The sequence below is a fragment of the Taudactylus pleione genome, unplaced genomic scaffold (genome assembly GCF_031769625.1).
Source record: "Taudactylus pleione unplaced genomic scaffold, aTauple2 ptg000201l, whole genome shotgun sequence".
NCBI lineage: Eukaryota > Metazoa > Chordata > Amphibia > Anura > Myobatrachidae > Taudactylus > Taudactylus pleione.
The window spans coordinates 43,758,779-43,783,104 of record NW_028284603.1 but is presented as its reverse complement, the minus strand read 5'-3'; the positions used below and the strand labels follow the sequence as shown (position 1 = coordinate 43,783,104).

Here is a 24,326-nt window from a genome sequence, read left to right as displayed (position 1 = left end):
CCTACAGCTACGGATACGCAGTTGCCTGAGCCGTTGCCGCCTGTCGGTCCATTCGGCTATGAGAGTTCTGGGGTCCATGGTGTCGACATTCGACATGGTGGAATTTGCCCAGTTCCATTCCCGGCCCCTGCAGGGGCTGATTCTATCAGAATGGAACGGGTTACCTCACCGGATCCGCTCTCAGGTGCTGGTGTTGTCTCCGGACGTTCGGCTATCTTTGGCTTGGTGGCTTCAGACAGCTCATCTGGTCGAGGGGCGCCCATTGTGGATCCCGGACTGGGTCCTGCTCACGACGGATGCCAGTCTCCGGGGTTGGGGGGCAGTGACCGGCTCTTTGTCGCTTCAGGGTCGTTGGTCAGCGGAAGAAGCACTTCTCCCCATCAACATCCTGGAACTGCGGGCAGTATACAGGGCCCTGCAGTCGTCCGGCCCCGCTCTTCACGGAAGGGCGGTACAGGTGCAGTCCGACAACGCCACCACGGTGGCGTATATCAATCACCAAGGCGGAACTCGCAGTCAGGCAGCGATGTCGGAGGTGTCTCGTATCCTGACTTGGGCGGAGGGTCACATTCCAGTGATCTCGGCGGTCTTCATCCCCGGAGTCCTCAATTGGGAGGCGGACTTCCTCAGCCGTCACGACGTGCAACCCGGGGAATGGTCGCTTCACCCAGAGGTGTTTCAGCTACTCGTGGACAGGTGGGGACTGCCGGAGCTGGACTTGATGGCCTCCCGTCACAATCACAAGTTGCCCGTTTACGGGTCAAGGACAAGAGACGCAGGTGCAAGTCTGGTGGACGCGCTGTCGGTGAAATGGACGTTTCACCTGGCGTATCTGTTTCCTCCGATATCCCTGCTTCCTCGGGTTCTGCGGAAATTCGAGCAGGACGGCGGCATGCTCGTGCTGGTAGCTCCAGCGTGGCCCAGACGTCCTTGGTACTCCGATCTCAGGAGCCTCTCCATCGACGCTCCGTACCTTCTTCCTCAGCGTCGGGACCTGTTGTCTCAGGGGCCCTGCCTTTACCCGGATCTGGGTTGGCTGTCTTTGACGGCGTGGCTCTTGAGACAGCCGTCTTGAGGTCTCGGGGCTTCTCCAGTTCGGTTATTGGTACCATGCTCAGGGCACGCAAGCCTGCTTCAGCACGGATTTATCACAGAGTGTGGCACACTTACTTTCAGTGGTGTGAGTCCAGACATTATGATCCTCAGGTGTTCCGAGTTTCTAGGATCTTGGAATTTCTTCAGTCAGGATTGGATCTCGGCTTACGCCTTGCATCTCTGAAGGTTCATGTGTCCGCCTTGTCCGTGTGGTTTCAACGGCGGATTGCAATACTACCAGACGTTCACACCTTTTTCCAGGGTGTTCTCAGGATCCAGCCTCCCTTTGTGCCTCCTGTGGCTCCTTGGGACTTGGCGGTGGTGCTACGGGTCCTGCAGGGTCCTCCGTTTGAGCCTCTTGAGGCGGTGGAGCTCAAGTGGCTGACATTTAAGACGGTTTTTCTCCTGGCAATTGCTTCGGCCAGGAGGGTGTCTGAATTGGGGGCGCTTTCCTGTCGCCCTCCTTTCCTGATTTTTCACCAGGACAGAGCGGTGCTCCGCACTCGTCCTGAGTTTTTGCCCAAAGTGGTCTCGAAGTTCCATATTAATCAGGAACTTGTTGTGCCAGCTTTTCAGTCCCCTGATCTTTCAGCTGCTGAGACTTCCTTAGATGTGGTCCGGGCGCTTAGAATTTATGTAGACCGGACGGCTTCGGTTAGGAAGTCTGATTCCTTGTTTATCCTCTTTGGTTTTCACAAGAGGGGTTGGCCTGCCAACAAACAAACGTTAGCCCGTTGGCTTCGTTCCGTTATTTGTGAGGCTTATGCACAGGAGGGATTACCTGTGCCAGCCTCTGTTAAGGCTCATTCCACTCGTTCTGTGGGTCCCTCTTGGGCTGCTAGACGTGGCGCTTCTGCTGTTCAGCTGTGTAAGGCGGCCACTTGGTCTTCAATTCAAACGTTTTTGAGGTTCTATGCGTTTGACACCTTTGCCTCTCAGGATGCATCCTTTGGGCGCCGGGTACTCCTTTCAGCACAGGAGCGTCCCCGCCCTTAGTTGTACTGCTTTGGGACATCCCCAAGGTCAACCCTGTGGACCCCCTATGGACCCTGAAGTAGAAAACAAGAGATATGGTAAGAACTTACCTTTGTTATCTCTGTTTCTACGAAGTCCATAGGGTCCACAGGGCGCCCGCCCTGACGCACCTGGCTTCAAATGGGCTGTGTGGCTGGTCACCGGTTTTCCGTCTCCCATTTCTGTGAGTATGGTTTCTTGTGTGTTCCAGTCTTCCTTCTCTCTGTTTAGTCTCCTCCTCCGGCCTTGGCTGCTTACCAACTGAGGTGCTGTGGCCGGGGGCGGGGTATAGAGGAGGACGGACCCAAGTGCATCCTGGGAGCAGCTAAAGCTTTAACTGCGTGGTGCCCATGGATCCAGATCCAGCTATACCCCAAGGTCAACCCTGTGGACCCTATGGACTTCGTAGAAACAGAGATAACAAAGGTAAGTTCTTACCATATCTCTTGTTTTGCGACTAAGTAAATCAGCCCTGAGTTTTTTGTAATAAACTTATTGATCTGATGAAAAAGCTCACCCTTTATTTCTAAGGTGTTTTTACATGTCAGGACATCGGTAACAATCATCCAGTCCTCACCAAGTGCTAAATGTTAATGTCATGTGACAACCCATTACAGATTATACTTTGGTATTATTCCAAAAATTAGTTGATGTGAAGAAGCCATTTGTGAAATGGTAAGTACAGCTTTTACCACTCCCATATCAATAAAAAAGGTCATTAGAGCCAGGTGCTGCTAAGCCAGAGCACTTCCTTATTTGTTCTGTAAGAAACACAACTGCCTCTCCATAAATGCAGAGCTTTGGGGCGTACAGCTTTCAGCATTCAGATTTGTGTTCAAGTCATGCCAAGGACAAAAAACCATCTGCGATGAGAGATACAATTGTTGCTGCTCATCAGTCTGGAAACGGTTCTAAGACCATTTCCATTTTGCAGAGAGACAGAGGCGTCACTTACCTGGGTGACACCCGGTGCGGCTGGGCTGAGCTTGAAAGGAGACGTGGCTTAATGAAAAGGGGACGTGACCGTGACCCACGAAGCCATGCCCCTTTTGTGTGTACCGATCTTGGGGGCGTTCCCACCTCCCGTTCTCGGCACACAGAGGGCTTCCCCAGTGCTCCTGCAGCTCCTGGGGCAGCCCACAGTCTTTCCTATGCCTCTCTCCGTGTTCTGGCTTCATGGTGACACCATCTGATGGGGTGACTCCAAAATAGCAGAGTACCCGTCTAGTGACGTCAGTGCAGAGAGACATTACTTACAAATTAATACTGCCAGTTTAGCTGTGGGCATTACTATAAGTGTGGGACGATAAAGAGGGTTAAATGGAGGGGTAAGATGCAATGGAGATTCAGTATATTATGTTGACATGAGAATGTCTACATAGTCGTGTCGATATGTTCATTACTTCAACAATCATAAACTGTTGACATGGTCAGAATGTCGACAGTGTGGTAAGTCTATCCCTAATGGTAAACCCAACCCTAGCCCTAATGTTGACATTTTAGCAATGTCTGTATTCTGTCCATGCCGACATTTTCCAGGTGTCGACATTTATGATGTTGATATTTTAACCAAGGTGATATAAATTTTGACAATCCTGACTACGTACTTTTTAATGCACTTAGAAAATATGCCTGGTGGTAAGTGACTGTAATAAAGGGGGCATTGTACTTCTTGTAGCTATACGCGGGTATACTTATTAACTTAAGATGTCACATTGTCCATTTGCAGGCCAGCTCGGAAGTGACCCGCCAAGTCATCTGAAAGGGGACAACTTCTTCAAGTTCACATGTACTGACTGTTCCGACGATGGCAAAGAGGAGTTTGAACGTTTAAGGCTGACTTGGCAGCAGGTAAGTGAATGTGCTCCATCTAATGAGAACAGGTAGCGTGCTGTTTTGCAGGACTTTGGATAGAAACATTTTAGATTGGCCTCACATTGACATTGGAGTCATTCGTTTTATGGGCTGAAATGGCCTGTCACTTGTCTAGGGACTAGTACCGCATAAATAATAAGCTAAGCATAATAAGCCGTGCCTTAAGGTGCTCACACACTAGGCATTCAGGTCACGATCCGATATCATGTCCGATTTCTCCCCCTGCAGTGGTGGGCATGATTTGGTGTTAAAACTATCCAGATTGACCCACGATCTATCGTGCATCCTATACTATTCCAGTGTATCATGACTGAGTTTTTCAGATCTTGCCTGCAGCAGCCAATATCTGAAGATGTGATGTACGACCAGCGGGTACGCGCATCGTAATCGTGAGTAGAGACGCACGATTAGGACATATTTTACACGATCTGTCGTCCCGATGCGTCGGAATCAGGCTGATCGTGTAAAATATTGCCTAGTGTGTGGGCACCTTAAGCGTCAATGGTTCCTAGCAAAGGTATAGACTGTATAATAGACCTAATTAGCCCACACGGATGGCTCATATATGTGTAAAGGCCCACTTTAAACAACAGATTTGTTCCTGCCTAAGAAGTGAAAGTGAGCTATGGAATGAATGCAGGTGGGTGTGACTTTACTTCTCATGAAATAAAGATTTGTTAGTCCCAAAGCAATGTGTGTCTGCTTTTATGTTTAACCTTTTACCATTGCCGGCTCCTGATAAAGAAATATTAAAAGAAACCTATTTTATGTAATGTTTCATGCTATACTGTGTATTAACATCTACAATAACACAAGATGTGGCGTGATCGTTAGCTGAATCATACATAAGAGTTAAGGCCGGTACACACTAGACAATATGTCGTCTGATCTGGCTGGATCGAATGGCATGTCTGCAACATCATCCAGTTTGTACACTCAATGTCACTGACGATGCGAGCTCCTAATTTTTTTTAACAAATATTAGCTGAGATTGGCAGAACATGATTACAATGGTGGCTGAGGCTTGAAGGACATATGTATTCTATTCCAGGTGGTCATGCTGGCCATGTATAACCTGTCCTTGGAAGGATCTGGTCGTCAGGGCTACTTTCGATGGAAAGAAGACATCTGCTCATTTATAGAGAAGCACTGGACTTTCTTACTGGGGAATAGGTGAGACTATGGAAAATAAATCTACCAGTGGGCTCTTAGGGGTATATATACTAATGGTCGATTTGAAATGATTCGGATCGATTTAAAATCAATCAACATCGATGTTGTGTTTCTGGGACTAAATCACACGTTTACTAACAATCAATTTTTGATTTGTTTTCTTTTAAGCTTTAGCAAATGTGTGATTTAGCCCCAGAAACACAACATCGATGTTGATTGATTTTCATTTGAATAAAAATCGCCCTTTCGTAAATATACACCTTAGAATCTGAATCAAACCTTGCACAACCAGGGCAGTAGGGGGAGGGCATTTCAATACAATATCTCATGTGGTTTACTGGTCCTTTTAAAGCTTTGAGACTGGGTAAACCGCCTGTGGTCATATATATTGTATAACTGATTACTATAGAGCAAGAAGAAGCATGTACTATTGTAGGGGTTTCCTGCTCTTCCTGAGTAATGAGGTTGCATTCACCAAAAATATCTATGATCTCTCTAAGTATCCGCTGTTGCCCATGCAGAGGACACAACTGGGGTAAAACACATTGTTGTGGTTTTTAAAGCAACATTGGGCAAATCAACCACATAAAAGGAACAGATAGTATTGGGAACAATCAATTTAAAGTAGACTAGGCAGAATACCATGCTGGTAAGGATAGCCTTTAGGCCAAAAGTAATTCTGGAGCTCGAAAAGGGGGATTAAAGAACAGGTGACAGACAAGAACCCCCACATGCCTCCCTGCCCCAATCACACCCTGGCTTAAATTCTTGGAATGGGCTTATGTAACCTGGGATCTCCATATACAATGATAATTTATTATGTGACTCATTTAAAATAATAGCTTCTCAATGGTAGTAAACCAATCAATCCTCTGTATTACATCATCCAAGTCTAATTTGGAGGGATAACACCATGCTTGCATTGGTTTGTGCTAGCTTGAAACATAAACTAGTACTTTATCAGTTTATTTCCTCTGGCACATACAGAGCTTATTAAGGATGAGTGGCACAGACTATTTTTTAGTTTTATCCCTTCGCCCTGACACAAATGTCTCCACATTTAATACCTTTTAATGAGTCATTGATAGTTTAGCAGTTCCTGCTCAGACCATCCTTTTATTTTGGGTACTGCCCTTAGACATTGTTTGGGCCCTTTGTCACCCAGTGCTATATAGAAGAAAAGGTGTACTGTGTACATCTAATTGTAAAATCAGTATATCTAATGCTACAGTAGGCAAAGCCAAGTTTCCCGTATTTAAATAATTTACTATTTATCGGCTCGGTGGTGTATTAGACGTTTTCTTACACTGTAATAGGCGCGCATCCTGTACTCTGTTTCCTCAGGAAGAAGACGTCTACCTGGTGGAGCACCGTTGCAGGCTGTCTCTCTGTGGGGAGTCCCATGTTCTTCAGGTCTGGAGCTCAGGAGTTTGGAGAACCAGGCTGGTGGAAACTTGTTAACAACAAACCACCTGCCATGAAGCCTGAAGGAGACAAGTATTCCTCCTCTTCACAAAAGATAAAAGGTACGGTTCCTTAGTGTTCACTGGAGGATTTTTTGGGCAGGGTGCTGATCTCTGAGGAGGGCACATTTTTATTTTGAAGGGCATCATTTTGGACTGTAATATAGTCCCCACAATTCACATTATGCCACATAGTATTGCCCACAATTCACATTATGCCACATACTAGTGCCCACAATTCACATTATGCCACATAGTAGTGCCCACAAATCATAATTTGCCATATAAATTAGTCTTAAGATATATCATGTTTTCCAAAATTGCCTTTAACCACACCTAAGTTAAAGATACAAGTAAATTATAATGCTAGATAATGTTATGTCACCTATTCTGCAGTCATATGTCTGGCAAATGTTTCTAAAACCTAATATTTGGTTTGTCTCTCACCAGACATTAAGCTCCATGGTGTGTGGTGACAAATGCAGAATTGTTCACTTACACCTCTGAAAGTGGACTATTCAGAGACCGTGTTCTCTTTTATCACATGGGACAGGCAGAGACTGTGACATAGCCCCGGCTCAGATTAGAATAATGAAGATGGGGAGATTTAGTAGACACGGGAAATGTACATTACTCACTGGGCAGTAAAGTCACATGGTCACAATGCCTGTTCTCCACAGCTACTGTCATTCTTCAGGGGCTATGGGTGACTTGTCTCTCCTTTGTCTGACTCATGGACAGGGTAGCACAGACTGAATCAGCATGGCTCCCAGCTTGTGTGTTGGTAGCGGGCCACTTGCGACATTGAGCGGGAGTCACAGAGCCCATCCTCTTTGAATGGTGTATACCTCTTTAGTGATGGGTTGTGCCTTTTAAAGTAACCAACAGTTACTTTAAAAGAACCAGTAAACTCTCATCCCTGCTAGAGTAATATTTGCTTGGCATTCATTCTTTTTTTTTTTTTCTTACAATCTATAAAGAAAGACTTGTTCTTACATAAAACCACCCATTATGTGTAGCACGTTATAGGAGTCCATCCTGGGGTCTCCATCATAGAGCGGTATCCAATTTGCCCAGAACATTGTTCAGGCGCTAAGTGACCCCTGTGATCGGCGAAAAACGGGGATTTTTCGCCGATTAACCCCGATTTTCGCCAATGTTTTTTGTCACCCTATCCTATTATTTTGCTCGAAATAATAGGATAGTTCTCACGAAAACACACAGGTGTCGCTATGTGGATTCTTTTTCGGGACACATCAGGTCTAAAAAAAAAAACCCCCACAGATAAGTGCCGTCGTCAGCCGACTTTGGGGTTAATTGGATAGCCCCGAGCGAGGTAATTAGCCGCTGTACTTTACCACGGCTAATTGGATACCCACATAGTTTGACAATAACCCCCAGGCTGCTTCATGATAATCCTCTTTGCTCAGGGCTTTGCAAAGGGCCTAGATCAGTGTTGTTTATCAAGTAACAGTGGAGTTCCTAAGGAAGAGACCCCTATCCCTGTTCCGTTGGGGTTGAGTATGCTGTCTACTTTCATTTTTCTCTTTCCCCTCCTTTCATTAACCAGAGTTTTCAGGAGCAGGGAAGAAATAGAGGTAGCTGAAAATTGAGCATTGTTGGCAGTGTACTTTTAAAGTACAGTTTATTCTCAAAAAAGACTTTGTGGAAACCCAGTTCTGTGTCTGTGAATATATGGTTTATATTTACTCAAATAGCCATCGCTTAAACCTTTCCTCTAATTTAAGGCACAAAGGTGTAAATTTACTATACGGCGTGATTTTCTTTTAATGTCATTGTTGTTTTACATTTTGGGCTTAAACTTTGGCAAACATGTACCCCTTTGTATCTTAAATTAGAGGCAAGGCTTAAAGTGAAGGTTATTTGAGAAAATGTAAACTATATATTTACAGGCAGAACTGTGTTTCCACTGTATTTCCCCAAAGTGTTTATAGCTACATATCTCATTATTTATTCCTTGTTGCGTGTTCCATGTAAGCTCAGTTTAATGCATAATAATGTGCACAATTTCTCCAGCTCCTGGCAAGTCTAACCTGGATACAGTGATCACAGTAGAAGGTCTCAGAAAAAGGTCTAGGGGAAACCTTGTGGAGTCTGCGATAGAACTAAAGGAAAAGAGATCACGAACTCAAGAAGCAAAAGATATCAGGAGAGCCCAGAAAGAAGCAGCCGGTTATGTGGATAGAAGCACATCCTCTACTCCAGTGAAGTTCTCCAGCAGCCGTAACCGTCGACCAGATGTTGTGCTTGAGAAAGGAGAAGTGATTGACTTCTCGTCTATGAGTTCATCAGACCGTACGCCCATGACCAGTCCCTCTCCTTCACCATCCTTGGATTTCTCCGCTCCAGGCACACCAGCTTCTCACTCGGCAACTCCTAGCCTGCTCTCCGAAGCAGATCTAATTCCTGATGTTATGCCACCACAAGCTCTTTTTCATGGTTAGTACTGCTGCTTGTCTTTTTTTTTTTTTTTTTTGGTATAATCTATATTTCAGTACATTGGGAACACTGGGAAAGAATAGAAGTGAGGTTGGGGTATTGTCACAGAGCCCTTGTGAGCCTTAAGAAGTCATTAGATGTGGCAGGGATGTGGATGGTCAGGGTCTGCAGAGTATTCATTTAACTACATTGACCTGCCCAGCCAAGACATCCTAAGATCTTGCCAGTCTGGGAACTCTAATTTTGTTTTTGCAGAATTGGCCTTAAATAAATATTTGTCTACCTAGTGATGGTCAGCCCCTGTTAAGTCATATTGGAGGTGCGTGTGGAAGGGAAGGCTAATTTCAGTCCTTGCAGTATGTGATCAGGTTCAGTGCCACTGATTTGGAATAATTAATTTATAAAAGGTGAAATTTGGTAGAATATTTTGTATTTTTGAGAAAGGTGTGGGAGGGAAACAGTTGGATACAATGGTCAGAAGGTAGTCTACAAACAAAGCCAATTTATTCTCCACTTAACCCCCTAAGGTGCCGCGTTTGCTCTACTAACAGGTGCCAATGACTTTATGCTCAAGATAATTATCAGGGCGGCAGAGGGTAGGCCTGTATGGCACCGTTGGATATTCAGAAAGAGTTTGAAAAGGCACCAGAAATTTAGCTGCTGGATTATGGTAAAGGGGCACAGCAGACCCAAACCCAGATGCTCTAGTAACCTGGACATAAATGCACAATTAAGGAAGAAAAGAAAAACAATGCAAAAATACTTGCGCATAACAAAGTAACTTGAAAAAAAGGGAGAAGCCGTCCTAAAGTTCATGGGTGACTAACCAGCCTCACATGGGGGTTGGTGAAGTCTCTCAACATAAAAGCACATAACAAATTATATAACATTGTGCAGCATTTGAATGACCATTTCAGTGGTGAGAAGAATTAGGAACAATAAACCAAGTTAAGTCTACAACAGCTTTCCATACTGAAGAGGGAGGGAACAAGAGTGACATTGCTTAAGCAACAATATAAACATAATCTAAAGATGGTATATATACTACAATTATAGTATAGTACCTTATTAATCATACTATCAATCATACCATGGGACTGAAGAGGCACAGCAATCTATCAAATGGTGCATGCAAGGATAACTTGGCATTAGATATGTGCAAATCCCTGTCTTATAGTCAAGTAGCAGGAGGTTCCTGCAGCCCTCTGGCTGAGCATCTGGAAATGGGGGAACATGCCATCCATCACCTGTCTGAAGCAGGACTAGATCAAATTCATAATGCAATGAAGACCATTCAGACAGGTCCACTTGAGGAATATTCAGACAGAGTTCGGCTGTGCCAAATGGTGCTCACAACTTGACCAACTTCCCTTCCTGGAGAACTTGGAGGCAGATTTTGAGGCCCCATCTGTGTTTAATCCTCTTCTACCTCCACTCCTCTAGGATGAGCTATAACAGTCGCTTTTGTTGTAGGATGCCATCCTTCACTGTATAATGATGAAGTTTGCAATAGATATCTCATGATGCTTCAGTTTGCATACCACTTGTGCCCATCAAAGTGGATCTCTGTGTCTGGATCATTCTGCAGCCCTACACTGAAGATCTGGATAAGGGCGTCAATGAGAAGAGGTTGTGAAACCTCTTCCATAAATCCCACGAATGCATAGATTGCTCCAGCGCAACCCTGTGTTGTAAATCACCCAAGCGGGACAGAACAGAAATGCCTTAAATTCTGAGGCTTCACTAGTGATTAAATACTGTAGGGAGTGAATACTGTAGTTTGACTCCACCTTGGCCTCTTCCATGTTAGTAGGTTTTGATGCCATCTACAGTGCGTCCACTTTACTTCTCCCTCTCCTGTATGTGTTGAGAATGTCATCTTTGATAAGGTTTTTCAGGTATTGTATAATTTCCTTGAAATTACTCTTGTATCCACTGTCCAGAGGGATAGCAGCCAAATCTTTGGAGGTAAACAGCTCAGATTATCTAGAAGAGAAGGAATAGGTCGTTCTCCCTCTTTCTGCTGCCGCCCTGTAGATGAGTATGCTAGTTTATATTTCACTTTGCATTGATTCTTTTTTGGAGGCATAATGTCCCATTCAGGGTAAGGAATGTAGGAAGGTATTCTAACACTAGATATAAAAATAATGGGAGCGCTGGTAACTGGCTACTGGTTTAAAAAATAAATTTATTCCATAAAAAACAATCAATTGTACATTGCATCAATCCAATCTTTCCAACGCAAGTGGAGTCATTAATAAGGCTAAATTGCCACAATTTAAGGCACGGATCCGGCTTTATCTATTTAAAACAATACATTGAGACATACTAGTGAGGGGGCAGCAACTCGATCACATCTGGCAAAGGAGTAAAGAAGTAATAGATGAAGCTCACCAGTAATAGCTGGGTCAATGAGTAGAGGGGCCAAAGCGGTCACTGAGCCAGAATTGAATTCCAGTAGCAATCCGGTATGGCTCTCCAGTAGTACCAGCAGGAGGCAGGCTGAAAAGTTCACTAGAACTATAAGACTATGGCTGTCTCTTGTGGGATACAGACAATGGCACGTTTGCAGAGAAAGGGTTCTCCGATTTCCCTGCCATTAATTGATTAATGCCTTTTTACAGATGACGAGGAGATGGATGCAGACGGTGTCATTGATCCTGGGATTGAATACATACCTTCTCCAAATGCCACACTCTCTGCCCCTATTTGTCGGAAAAACTTCAAGTCTTCTGTACATGTTAAACAGGAGATAGAGAGTGAAGAGGAGAAGTTGGAGCGGGTGGAAGGTGTATTACATGAGGGACCGTCTCTTGACAGAGTGCGTGACAAGAGGAGGTCTCAGCCCATTGAGAAGAATAAAAACAAAAACACTCCATATAGTGCTTTAAGCCTGTATGAAGAAATGCTGCTTTTAAAGCGCCTTGAGGCCTGTCCCAATGCTGTAGCTGTGATGCCGGATGCCAGGAGACTCAGACAGAAGCTGCTTGTCCATAAGGCCAAGCGTGAAAGGGGATTGCCCCTTTTTGACTTGGATCAGGCAGTGAATGCTGCCCTAATGCTAGTTGAAGGGGTCTATGGAGTTAGGGACGGGTCTGTTTCTAGGCCATTACACTCTGGCCTAGAGTACAAGGCAACAAGCAAGGACCTAAGAATCCTGGACAGATATCAGGTGAGTGGCTTCTAGGCAAACCAACAAATACAAAATAAATGTGCTGCTTGTACATGTGGCCTGGGCAGTGATAGGAAAACGAGATTAGGTGCTAATTACATAAACCGTTAAGGTGATGCAATGGGTTACCACTAACCTTACACCATAGTAAACCTGAATAAAATACTCCCATCCAAATTACAGATGGCTGCTGGCTTTAGTATACCTCTTTCCAGGGTGTTAACATTTGTATACTATATGAAAAAAAAATGTGCTAAATGGTGAAGTATATTAGATTTGTGCACTGTGTATAACAGTGATTGGTCTTCAGTCCTTTTACACTGTGGCTTCAGTCGTGCAAAATAGTCCCTCTTGGCGTGCCTGGTACCAGGCAACTCTGCTGCGCCAAGTGTCTTTCTAGCTCAAAATGTGCATCTTATATGCAAAATAAAACAACTCGAAGAAAGAAAACTAAATTGTTAGATTGCATTGATCAATCTGATGTGCGACATTTGTACGTTTGTGCGACTGAGTCTAAATCTGCGTAAAAAGGGCTCCAATGCGAGCAGCCGCTGCTTTTCCTTGCACAAAGTTGTGTTGGGTTTCATCTTTTTGTGTGTGTAAAACCAATTCCCGAATGGTTAAACCCGCAGCCCAGCGTCTCTAGTACCCCGTGAGCGGTTTTTCCGTGCGTCTGCGATTAAGGTGCAACATATAAAGAAAAATACGTTGTCTTGGTCATATGGCGTAATGACGCTAGGTGTATCTGTACTCCTGTGATTGTTGGGAATTCCTATATTAACAAAATGTTTACCTGATACTAATCCCTTATAGAAATATTGAGCCCCCTCTAAGGGGTAGATTCAATAAAGCGCGGAAGCAGCTTCCATAGGTTAGCTCAGAGAAGGCTGATTCTGCTCGCAATGGCAGCTCGTGTGTAATTCCCCTTAAGTGTTCAACTGATTGTGAATATCATGAATGTCAAAGGTTAAAAATAACTTTTATACACTGATTTCTAAACCTTTAAAGCCATGCTGTTCTTCTAATCTATTGTCTTACCCAATAGAGTGCCATGCCAGTCACAAAGGGAGTCCGGTACTCTACTATGCGCTTCTTGTATCGCCTGGGGGCAGCAGAAGACAAAGAGGAAGATCTTAGCATTGTGAGTCCGTACACAGCTCGCGTCCTAAAGCCGTACATACGGTAAGTGTGTATATCTGTATTCCCTTTTTCTTAGTGTTTGTAGAATTGTGCAACTAGAAAGAGGTAACAGAAGAATGCACTTCTTTTAAATATTTAATTTTAACTCCTCTTTGCAACTGACAGTATGGCATTCACAGTTCCCATATGTGCCCAATTACAGTGGACTTTAATAATCCAGTCAGTAGAATTGAGAAAGTGCGAGAGGTTAATAAACAGTCATTTATAGGCAACGCTACTGAATGACTGATGGGAAAATAATAACAAGTGCTATTCTCATTAAGAGTTTTTGAGGCGTCCCTGGCAGCATTTATGGTTCTGCTTGCTATGTCATGTCATGTCATTGTCTTTTGCTGATAATAATTTGTAATTTTCTTCAGGGTCCATAGGGCTCCACAGGGACTCCTTGGGGTGTAGGTGGTGGTTTAGAACCGGGCACCACACAGTTAAAGCTTTCAGCTCCCAGGATGCACTGGTCCAACCCCCTATACCCCGCCCCCGTGCCAGAGGCACCTTAGTTTTGACGGTGCCCGGCCGGAGTCGGGTCACCATTATGCAGTGGGCTGCTTAGGCAGCCCAAAAAGCTTTTATTTTATGATTTTATTTATTTTTTTATGTTTCCTGCTGAGTGGTCAGCAACAGTCACCCCTCCGGGCACCGCAACGCCAGCTTCGGCTGGGGATTTCGGTGGGCGTCCCGTGGTCCTCGCTAGCCAGCCCCACGGACGGACCCAGGCTGCAGCCTAAACCTAAGAGGACAGGTAAGGCGGGTCATCGCTTGCGATGACCAGCGGTTGGCAGTCATACCTCCAGTCTTAGGGGACAGACCGGAGGTGCTGAGAGTGAACACAGGCTTTGTCTAAAGTGATCCACTAGACCACCAGGGTACAGATGGAGCGGGAATCCAGTGTCCCAGTGGTTAAAAATCAGCATGGGGAGGTCAGCTTTCCCCAGTAAAGCGGCCCCTCCCCTCAGCTCAGGGCGCCATTCCTCTGAGGTCTCGCTTCCCTGAACTGCTCTCCTCCTCTGACCACGCCCCCTCAGAGGTCTCCGGCGGCCATTTTCTCCAGGCTCAGCCACAAATCTCTCAGGTAAACACGGGGTCCGGTACCCTTACATACCTCTCCCTGGAGTCAGGTTATGTAGCGCTATAGCCTACCAGATGTTGAGTCACTGACCACAGAATCTGTGTAGTTGATTGTAGTGCCATTCTGTAGTTACATTGTATTTCTGTATTGTTTGTGACTTATGCTAGCGCTGCCTGTCTGTTTATTCCTCTATAATGTCAGTATATATCTTTCCCTATTTTTCGGACTTTGCCCGAAAAACAGGTGTATTCAGGGTTTTTCCCAGTACCTCACATCGCTACAATAAATGTATTGGTGAGGGTTGTCACATACAGTTGGTTACTGCACAGTGCCATATTTGTGCTGTGCGTTCCTGCAGCTTGCCCAAGCCTAAGACAGAATCAGTATATTGCATTCCTACTTGTATCCTACATACCCAGTGGTTGGTTTACATATTGTGTGCTATACTACTCTACAGCTATCTAGCAAAGGCAAGAGTAGCAAGCAAGCATCTGCACCCATACTGCTATCATGAAAATGATGTGCTGCCGGCTTAAGTGAGGAGGATTTGATACAAGATAGGTTTTGTTAAGCATTATAAGTGGCTTCAGCAGAATTCCCTCTATCGGATCAATTAGCCGAACACATGGCGGCAGCCTGGCAGACGGCTGGTAAGAGGTTTCAGCCCCTAAAAACATCTGACCTCCTGTTATCCATTTCCTGTGTCTCACTGTTCAAAATGGGTGACTTCCCCCTGCGGTGGATTCGCATGTTACGCATTTAATTAAAAACGCTAAGTCACCTATCCCTACAGTATCCTATTTGAAGGACCCTACGGATAGAAACGTTGAATCTTGCCTTAAATCGATATACTCTCTTTCAGGGGCTGTTGCCCGTCCGACAATGGCTATTGCATGGGTGGCTAAAGCTATAGAGAGCTGGGCTGACGCACTTGAAGACTCTTTTCCCACAGATGCTTCTAGGGATCAGATGTCTTTCGTTGTTCACATACGAGATGCAACTTCTTATATTGGAGAAGCGATATTGGATGCCAGTCTCCCAACCTCCAGAGTCTCTTCCACGGCAGTTTCTATCCCCAGTACCCTGTGGCTACGCTCATGGAAGGCAGACGTGGACTCCAAGAAAGGCCTAGAAGTGTTACCAATTCAATGGGGAGATCTTGTTTGGCCCAAACCTTGCAAGATTGTAACCACATTGGCAGCATCAAAAACTGCATTTCTGCCTTCAGCAAATACTACTGCAAAGCCTCGGACTACATCTTTTAGGTCCTTTCGTCATCGAGGAAAATCTAAAAGTCAGTCCTTTCCTAGGCAGTCAGCTTCCACTAGGGCCGCCAAGCCCAGGACCAAGCAAGCCTTGATCATCAGATGCCCTGCTTCAAAATCCGAGGATAAGCCCGACAGGACGGGGCTCCCTCTGGGGGATCCCAGAGTGGGAGGCCGACTTCTTCAGTTTGCCCAGAGCTGGTGTCAAACCACCATGGATGCTTGGTTAAGAGAAGTGGTCTCTCATGGGTATGCCCTCTCATTTCTTCGATGGCAACCTCACCAGTTTTACTACACAGGCCCTCTTTCAGACCCAAGCAAGGCCTTACAAATCCTGAAAGCCATACAGTTCTTGCTGCAAGCAGTGGTAATTGTGCCAGTCCCGCTATCTCAGCGGGGGACCGGTTACTCTTTCTGGTTCAAAAGCCGAATGGGTCTCATCAGCTATCCTCAACCTCAAATCCCTGAACACATTCCTCAGGGTACCCAGGTTCAGGATGGAAACCCTTTGCTCCATCATCCTAGCTATGGAGCCTGGGGACTTCATGGTATCTCTGGATATTCAGGACATGTACCTATAGCGCCCTTACATCGGCGATATCTCCAGTTTGCTATACTACAGCAACACTTCCAATTTCAGGCTCTGCCCTTTGGACTATCAACAGCTCGATGGGTGTTTACCAAAATTATGGCTATCATGGCGGCCCACCTGCGTGGTCAGGGTGTCCGACTGTTATCATATCTGGACGACCTTCTGCTCTTAGCAGGATCCCCAGAAGTGCTTCACCGCCATCTACGGCTAATCATTTACCATCTCGGGATTACAGGTTATACCCCAAGCGGGACGGCACCAAGCTGCAGGAATTTCATAATCATTTTGTAACCTCTTCACCCCATCAGCAGGACTGCACAGAGCTTTAGGAATTATTCAACCCTCAGGAAGATTTTCACTGGATGGTATGGACACGGTAACAACCTTATTTCTTACCTGCAGGTCAGGTCTTACCTCATTGAACCAGAGACTTTCTCATAAGGGACTTTTTATTCAACATACCAATTTTACATTTATTTATTCATATACCCATCAGTATGCTTATTATTTCTATGGATTAGAAATAATGAATGTCAATAAATTTTGTTTTATTTTTGATCTATTTCGTGCAATAGTATATATGCAATAGTATATATACACCCACTATATCTTTGCGCTGTTCCTTTAACACATATAGATACCTTCCCCTCATCAATTAACCACTGATTATTGAACGGCTGCAGTGATATTGTTTGTAGATATTATATATCAATACTTACCCATTGTGACTAAGTACCACTATTGCTGGATTGGCTAGCGCAGTCTCTTTTTCGTACATTATTCCATCAGGACAGGGCTGTGCTTCGGACTCGCCCTGGTTTCCTTCCTAAAGTAGTTACTAGTTTCCACAGTAATGAGGAAATTGTAATCCCGGCCTTTCAATCACCAGACCTATCAGCAGGTGAGGCCTCTTTGGATGTGGTCCGTGCCCTCAGGATAAACGTGGACCGTACCAGTTCTCGGAGATCAGACACTTTATTTGTGCTCTATGGATTTCACAAGAAGGGATGGCCAGCCAACAAACAGACATTGGCTAGATTGCTTTGCATGACTATCTCACAGGCATACACGCAGGCAGGCCTTCCTGTACCAGCTATTGTTACTGCTTGCTCTACTCGCTCTGTGGGTCCTTTGTGGGCAACTCACCGTGGCGCCTCAGCTGAACAGCCTTTGTAAGGCGGCCACGTGGTCCTCTGTCCATACATTTCTGAGGTTTTATGCCTTTCATACATTTGCCTATCAGGATGCTTCATTTTGGCGCCGGATTCTCCTCTCAGCTCAGGAGCGTCCCCATCCTTAAATGACTGCTTTGGGACATCCCCAAGGTCTCCATGTGGAGCCACATGGACCCTGAAGAAGAAAATGAGAGTTGTGGTAAAACTTACCTTTGTTAACTCTTTCTTCGATGTCCATAGGGTCACCCGCCCTGATGCACCTGGCATCATATGGGTTATGTTTCGGGTCACCGGTTTCCCGTCTCCTTCTACGTGAGAGTGTGTACCAGTCTTCCTTCTTTTTTCTCCTCCTCCGGCCTTTGGCTTGTCACAAACTGAGGTGCCTCTGGCTCGGGGGCGGGGTATAGGGGGTTGGACCAGTGCATCCTGGGAGCTGAAAGCTTTAACTGTGTGGTACCCGGTCCTCAACCACCAACTACACCCCAAGATCTCCCTGTGGACCCTATGGACTTCGAAGAAAGTAAGTTAACAAAGGTAAGTTTTACCATAACACTCATTATTTCCATTTATACACTACTTTCTATCTTTAACTTTTTATTACATTTTTTTTTATATTTCCAAACTCGCATGCTATTGGTCTAGTCCTACGTGGTTAGCATGGTGACGGCTCCAAGATTTACATTCATCATACATGCCATATATTCTGTTTGTTATTCACATCACGTGTTATTTGCACAGGCATATATACGGCACATTACTAAGGCTTTTTTTGGTTTATTTCATGATCTTGTGCCTTCATATTAAATGGTTGTCGTCTTCCTGTTCTATTTTTGACTCTTAGCAATTTACAGTATGTTCGGTATCTTTCTTGATAAGCGTTTAAAGGTGTGTTTATGGCCTATGCTTTCAAATAGCTTTGCCTGGTTGTACCAGTCTATGTAAATGAATTGTATGTTTGTTTACTAGCTCGTGTATTTATGCAATTTACGGGCTGTGTACAAGAAAAACCTGAATCTGTTTTCAGTGTTTGTAGGTTTGTACATCAGCGCTTTCCGGTTTGTTTTAGCTTTGTAGTTCTACAGAGGAATGAACTTCATCTTGGGCAGTTGTCCCATTATAGCACTGCTAAGTTTACTGCCGTACATAGAACACTGACACCCTTGACCCACTGATCTGAGGACCAGCATTCAAACTGTTTTACACCTAGACTATACCATTACTTAGTGCTTGTAAAGTCAGTGATTTTACGTGATAACTTAATAGGCCTACGTGTGTTTGTCTGTCTGTGTACAGTGCTTTCCTATGCTAATATGCCCATGACAGAGACCATGTTAATCTTGGCATTATTGCTGATTAGTCACTTCATCACATTACTTGTACATTAGTGGAGATGGGTACGGGATGCAGGCACTCGGGATCTCGGTGGTCAGAATCCTGACGACGGCATCTCGACAGGGATAGGATACCGACACCTGTCAATCTGTATTCTATCCCTCCCCTTCTACATAGCCTAATCCTGCCTCCTTGGTGCCTGAACCTAAAGCCCTACCCCACCTCTAGTGCAGAAACCTAACCTCCCCACACCATAAATCCAACCCTCCCCCCTTAGTGCCTAACCGTTCTAGTGCCTAACCCCTAACGCTAACCCTCACCCTAACCCTGCAACTTACCTTTGTGACTCCGGCGGTGAGATTCTGACAGGTGTCGGGATTCCAGTGCCGAAATCCCTGCGGTCGGGATATTAGTTTTATGTGTGCTGCACAGCAGATGCGATATGTCTGTGAACTACGTTGTTCAGACATCGGGGGTACACACCCGCTAACGTGTGATATATCGGCTGTTCGATTGAATGGCTGATATATCGCCCAGCTTTAGTTGCAGGTACTGTCACAGAATGCCTTTTTGCATTAGATCAATCATATAAAATTGGGCCAGCCCCTTCTCCCAAGGAACAACCAGCAGCCCAGAGCTATTCCCCACACCCTGAGTAGTAGGTGCGTCATTTTCAGAACAGTACAGTTGCCTTTGTTTCTTTTCTCTTCGCCATAATTTCTTCATTATCTCCAAAATAATAATAATAATCTCCCATCAATCTTAATTGAAGTGCCACAATCCTTTCTTTACTATAGAATGCTGTGAAGTGTGGCAAGCAGCAAGGAATATGATGTTACTGGGGTGTTGCCAGGTCACAAAGAGAGAACAGGGAAAAAGACTGACAATCTGAGTTTCCTAGTAGTCTTCACAGAGGGATCACATAAAAGGAAGCATAAATGTACCCACCACATGAGAATTTATATGCTAGGCAAACGTGTTTCAGTTTATTTAAAAATAATTATCCCTTGCTGATGAATGTGGTGTCATTTGCTTTTATTGACTTTCATAAATTAGAATAGAATATGTACTTATGTCAAGTCTTTTACCTTCTCTTCCAGACGGGACTATGAGACCAGACCTTGTAGGCTGCAGCTGTTGGCTCAGATCCGAGCATACGCACATAGAAATGATACCAACTGGGAACCAGAACCAGAGTCTCCCATTGACTATTGCTATGTCCGCCCAGGACATATTCCCACAATCAATTCAATATGCCAGGAATTCTTCTGGCCAGGTAAGCAAGGAATGTTATTACAACTCACATGCTGATTTCTTGCTGAACACAAACATAATTGTTAAAAGCAATCAGAAAGCAAGCTCGACCTAGGAATGATCCGTGTATACACTGACTACAGGGCAAGATAACACGCATTATACAGACACCAACTCCTTTCTGAAGAAATGAGATCTGCTAGGTTCTTCTCTACATATTCCTACCATTTTATACACAGTAAGCCAGACATCCGCAAACACAAAATTGCCTTGTTCATCTCTACTATACACTGAGGGAATCAGCAATCCCCCTAAGCACATGCCCAGGGGAATTTTGGCATACAGGAACAGAAGCAGTAGTGTACACACAGATCAGGCCTTTAGGAAATAATGGGTAAGATATGCATATTCTATAGCCATATTTTGAACAATTTGCACGATTCCGACAGTAAGGAACGACAAAACGTCAAATGTGTACCCACAATATTGGGCGCTGCACGCTCCAGTGGGGTCGTCGGCCGCATTGTTGGGTTGCCTCAACATGCAGCTCAACATGATGATGTGGCCGACGACCCCATGTGGCAGGGGCCAACATATCGGGCGGTCGGGCATCGGATCGTTTAATGTGTGCCGGCCGCCCGATATGTCAGCCCGCCAGGGGAGAAGGGGGCGGTTGGAGGTTGAGTACACACGTTGTTTAGTGTGTACCCAGCTTAAAGTGTGTGTTGAAATCAGTATTTTGCTGTGTAATATACCTGTTACTCCTATTCCCAGGTATTGACGTCTCCGAATGTTTGCAGTACCCAGATTTCAGTGTTGTAGTCCTGTACAGAAAGGTGGTGATTGCCTTTGGATTCATGGTGCCCGATGTAAAGTACAATGAAGCTTACATTTCATTCCTGTTTGTCCACCCTGAGTGGAGGCGAGTTGGCATTGCTACATTTATGATCTATCATCTAATTCAGGTAACAGCGGTCTAGTTCTTACTATATAGATCCAGCTAATCTGCTCTTTATTTTTGAAGTGTACACATCACATCCAATACTAACATCCATTACACTGCAGCATATTAGGTCTGGTGCTACCGCTTAATGAATGGGTGGGCTGGATACTGATTAAATACCATGCAAAAGTTAAAATCAACTCTTTAACCAGGCACTCTTCTATACAAGAGAATTAGTCAAGTCAAACCTCCTTTTACATAAACTAACAATATCGCTGCTCCCCAATAACTCTGAATGTTACTTAACAATATAACAACTAGAAATATACAAATTGGAAGGATCATATCCTACCTAATGGGTGCGTGTAGAAGATGTAGTGAACACAGGTACATAATAAAAAGTTTAATTCAACAGATTGAATCTGAATCTAAGAGACTTCACAATATACATACATGTAGTAAGACAATTACTAAACTGTTAAGAATCACTTATAAATAGCCTCATGCTATTACAATGACCAATATATAGTTGAGCCCCTGAAAAGATGTATATACAGGTCTGGAACTTCATAGACTTCACATATAACTCAGTAAATTAATCAATCAAGTTATAATTCAGTGTTCCAGAATGACACAAAGTTCAGACACTTTGATATTGAAGAGGGTTGGGGTTTGTAGCGCTACTAAAGCTACTTATTCCGGATACTTTGGAGCGAAAGAAGAAAGGTAACAACTCTCAAGGATAGTCTGGATGTATTGAAAGTTTTAGATGACTCAGTTTGGTTATTAGCAAAGTCCGTGTAAGGAATTGCAGGCACGGTGCATAGATAGTTGTTGAAGGTGTATGAGAGCAGTGATAATCAGGCAGCTGTCAGCCGCCGCAATCTACTCAAAGGTCTCCCCGTAATTGCCAGCGGTGTTGAACACTACAGCCCCTGGTGATTCCGGCTCTCGCTGCCACACACGCTCAATTTCTCCCATCAGCACCGTCCAGCAGACTTCAGTCTCGCGGCTTGAGGCGGCCACTGCAGCAATCCAAAGATGATATAAAGTTGCAGAAACCAATGTCTGAGATGGCTCCGTGTATCGCAGGGAACTCAGAATGAATCCTACAAGTCCCAATTAGTTACCCTTGACGCGTTTCTCCGTCAAATAGTGTGACTGTTTCCTCAGAAGGTGAATAAAGGTAGGGACTGTCAGGGTGTCTTATTTAAACCGGACTCGGCCAATGAAAAATCTAATTCAAAACACTTGTAATTACAATTAAACAGCACCTGTGTTCATGCTTAGTGTTAAAAACACTCAACTACAATTAACTCATGAATTGAAGAATACAATATAAGAAAACTGTATCTAAAAATAAAGAAGGCTTGACTTGAGTTATATGTGAAGTCTATGAAGTTCCAGACCTGTATATACTGTACATCTTTTCAGGTGCTCAGTTATATATTGGTCATTGTAATAGCATGCGGCTATTTATAAGTGATTCTTAACAGTTTAGTAATTGGCTTAATACATGTATGTATACTGTGAAGTCTTTTAGATTCAATCTGTTGAATTAAACATTTTATTATTTACCTGTGTTTACTACATCTTCTACACGCACTCATTAGGTAAGATATTATCCTTCTGATTCGTGTATTTTTAGTGGATACTGATTAAAGCTTACACGCTGCCTGCCTTTCTGTGTGGATGTAACTTTAAGATTCAGCCTCCACTGCATAAATAAATTCCTTCTAGGACGACGTCCTTCTGTTTGTTACTCTTCCGGAAACCTCTCTCCCAAATTTACAACAGTTGCTTCATGATTATTCTGCGGCCTCATATTATAAATTAAACACATCGAAAACGGAAGTATTAGCATTAAATGTTCCACCCCAGCTCCTGTATTCCCTGAAATCTCACTATAATTATAATTGGCAATCACTGTCTCTCTGTTATTTGGGTATCTCTTTGTCAGCTAAAGAAGACACATCTTCTTGAATATAATTATGGCCCCCTTTGGAATCAATTTATTGCCTTTACAAAGGATTGGATGAACTATGAGGTTTCCTGGATGGGCAGAATGGTAGCCGTCAAGATGACACTTCTTCCTAAACTCATGTATTTATTTAGGTCAATACCTAGGACCCTCCCTCGTTCATGGTTAAGTAGATTTTATGCAGTGCTGAATAAATATATTGGGAATAATAAGAGAGCCAGGCTTGCTAAGAAATATCTAATGTCCAGATCATCTGGGGGCTTGGCTTACCCCAATCTAGCACTCTTATCAAGCTGCGTGCTTGGTCGATCAGCTTAGTGATTGGTCGAATGTTCTTAACCCTAATCCCTGGGTTAGGTTGGAAAGTGATATGTTGGGCAAATTTCCCCTTTGCGAATTACTCTGGATTCCATCCAGTTCTAGAGTCTCTTAAAAATCTATGTCCAGGGCGACACTAGCTTCTCTCAAAGTGTGGGATAGCCTATCTGCCTTTCTACAATTTAACCTGCCATCTCTCCACCTTTCTATTCAAGGTTTATCATATTTAATCCCAAATTTAAACCTGTTCCCCTGGCACCTCAATGGTATCCGTCCCCTCCGTGACCTCTGTATAAATAATACCCTCCTTCCTTCGCCCAATTACAGGCTAGCTTCTCCATCCCATCTAGAGATTTCTATAAATTAATTCAAGTCAGGGACTGGATTCAATCCTTTCCGCACTAAGTAGGCTCGACGGGTATGATTCCTCCCCATGTTTTTTCACGTATATCTTCAATCTCTCGCAAAGGAGGTATATCTTTTTGCTACTCTCTCATACTTACAGCGGAAGAACCAGGTAAGTCACCAGCCATTATTAAATGGGAATACCACCTAAATATATGTTTAGACTCGCATGTATGGCCCGAACTTTTCTTTTCTGTATTTAAAATGTCTAGATGTATTTCACATATTGAAATGTATATGAAATTGCTCTATCGCATTTATTTGACCCCCGATAGATCACACACAATTTGGCCTTCCCAATCTAATTTGTGTTGGCGTGCATGTGGTCAAATTGGTGAAACCTTCCATATTTTCTGGAATTGCCCTGCTATACGCCCCCTTTGGCTGGAAGTAGAGGATTTGATCCTGAAGGTTACCGGTCTGCGGCTGTCTCTGCCCCCTCCACTGCTCTCTTACATATATTCCAGGATGATGTCCCAGTTCACCACAGATATTTTATAAGTCATGTACTTATTGTACCAGGGCAGCTATTGCTCAGTTCTG

The 24,326-nt window shown here is 44.2% G+C and overlaps 1 protein-coding gene across 1 annotated transcript in view; it reads left to right on the top strand.

Moving 5' to 3' along the window:
• The window catches only part of KAT14 (lysine acetyltransferase 14), a 42,514-nt gene that overhangs the window by 10,032 nt on the left and 8,156 nt on the right, over positions 1–24,326 (top strand). The window contains exons 2-9 of the mRNA XM_088477349.1: positions 3,839–3,960; positions 5,036–5,157; positions 6,502–6,683; positions 8,658–9,080; positions 11,705–12,252; positions 13,298–13,434; positions 19,983–20,158; positions 20,911–21,101. Of these exons, the coding sequence (XP_088333475.1) occupies positions 3,839–3,960; positions 5,036–5,157; positions 6,502–6,683; positions 8,658–9,080; positions 11,705–12,252; positions 13,298–13,434; positions 19,983–20,158; positions 20,911–21,101 (1,901 nt within the window). The remainder of the gene's footprint in view (positions 1–3,838; positions 3,961–5,035; positions 5,158–6,501; positions 6,684–8,657; positions 9,081–11,704; positions 12,253–13,297; positions 13,435–19,982; positions 20,159–20,910; positions 21,102–24,326) is intronic.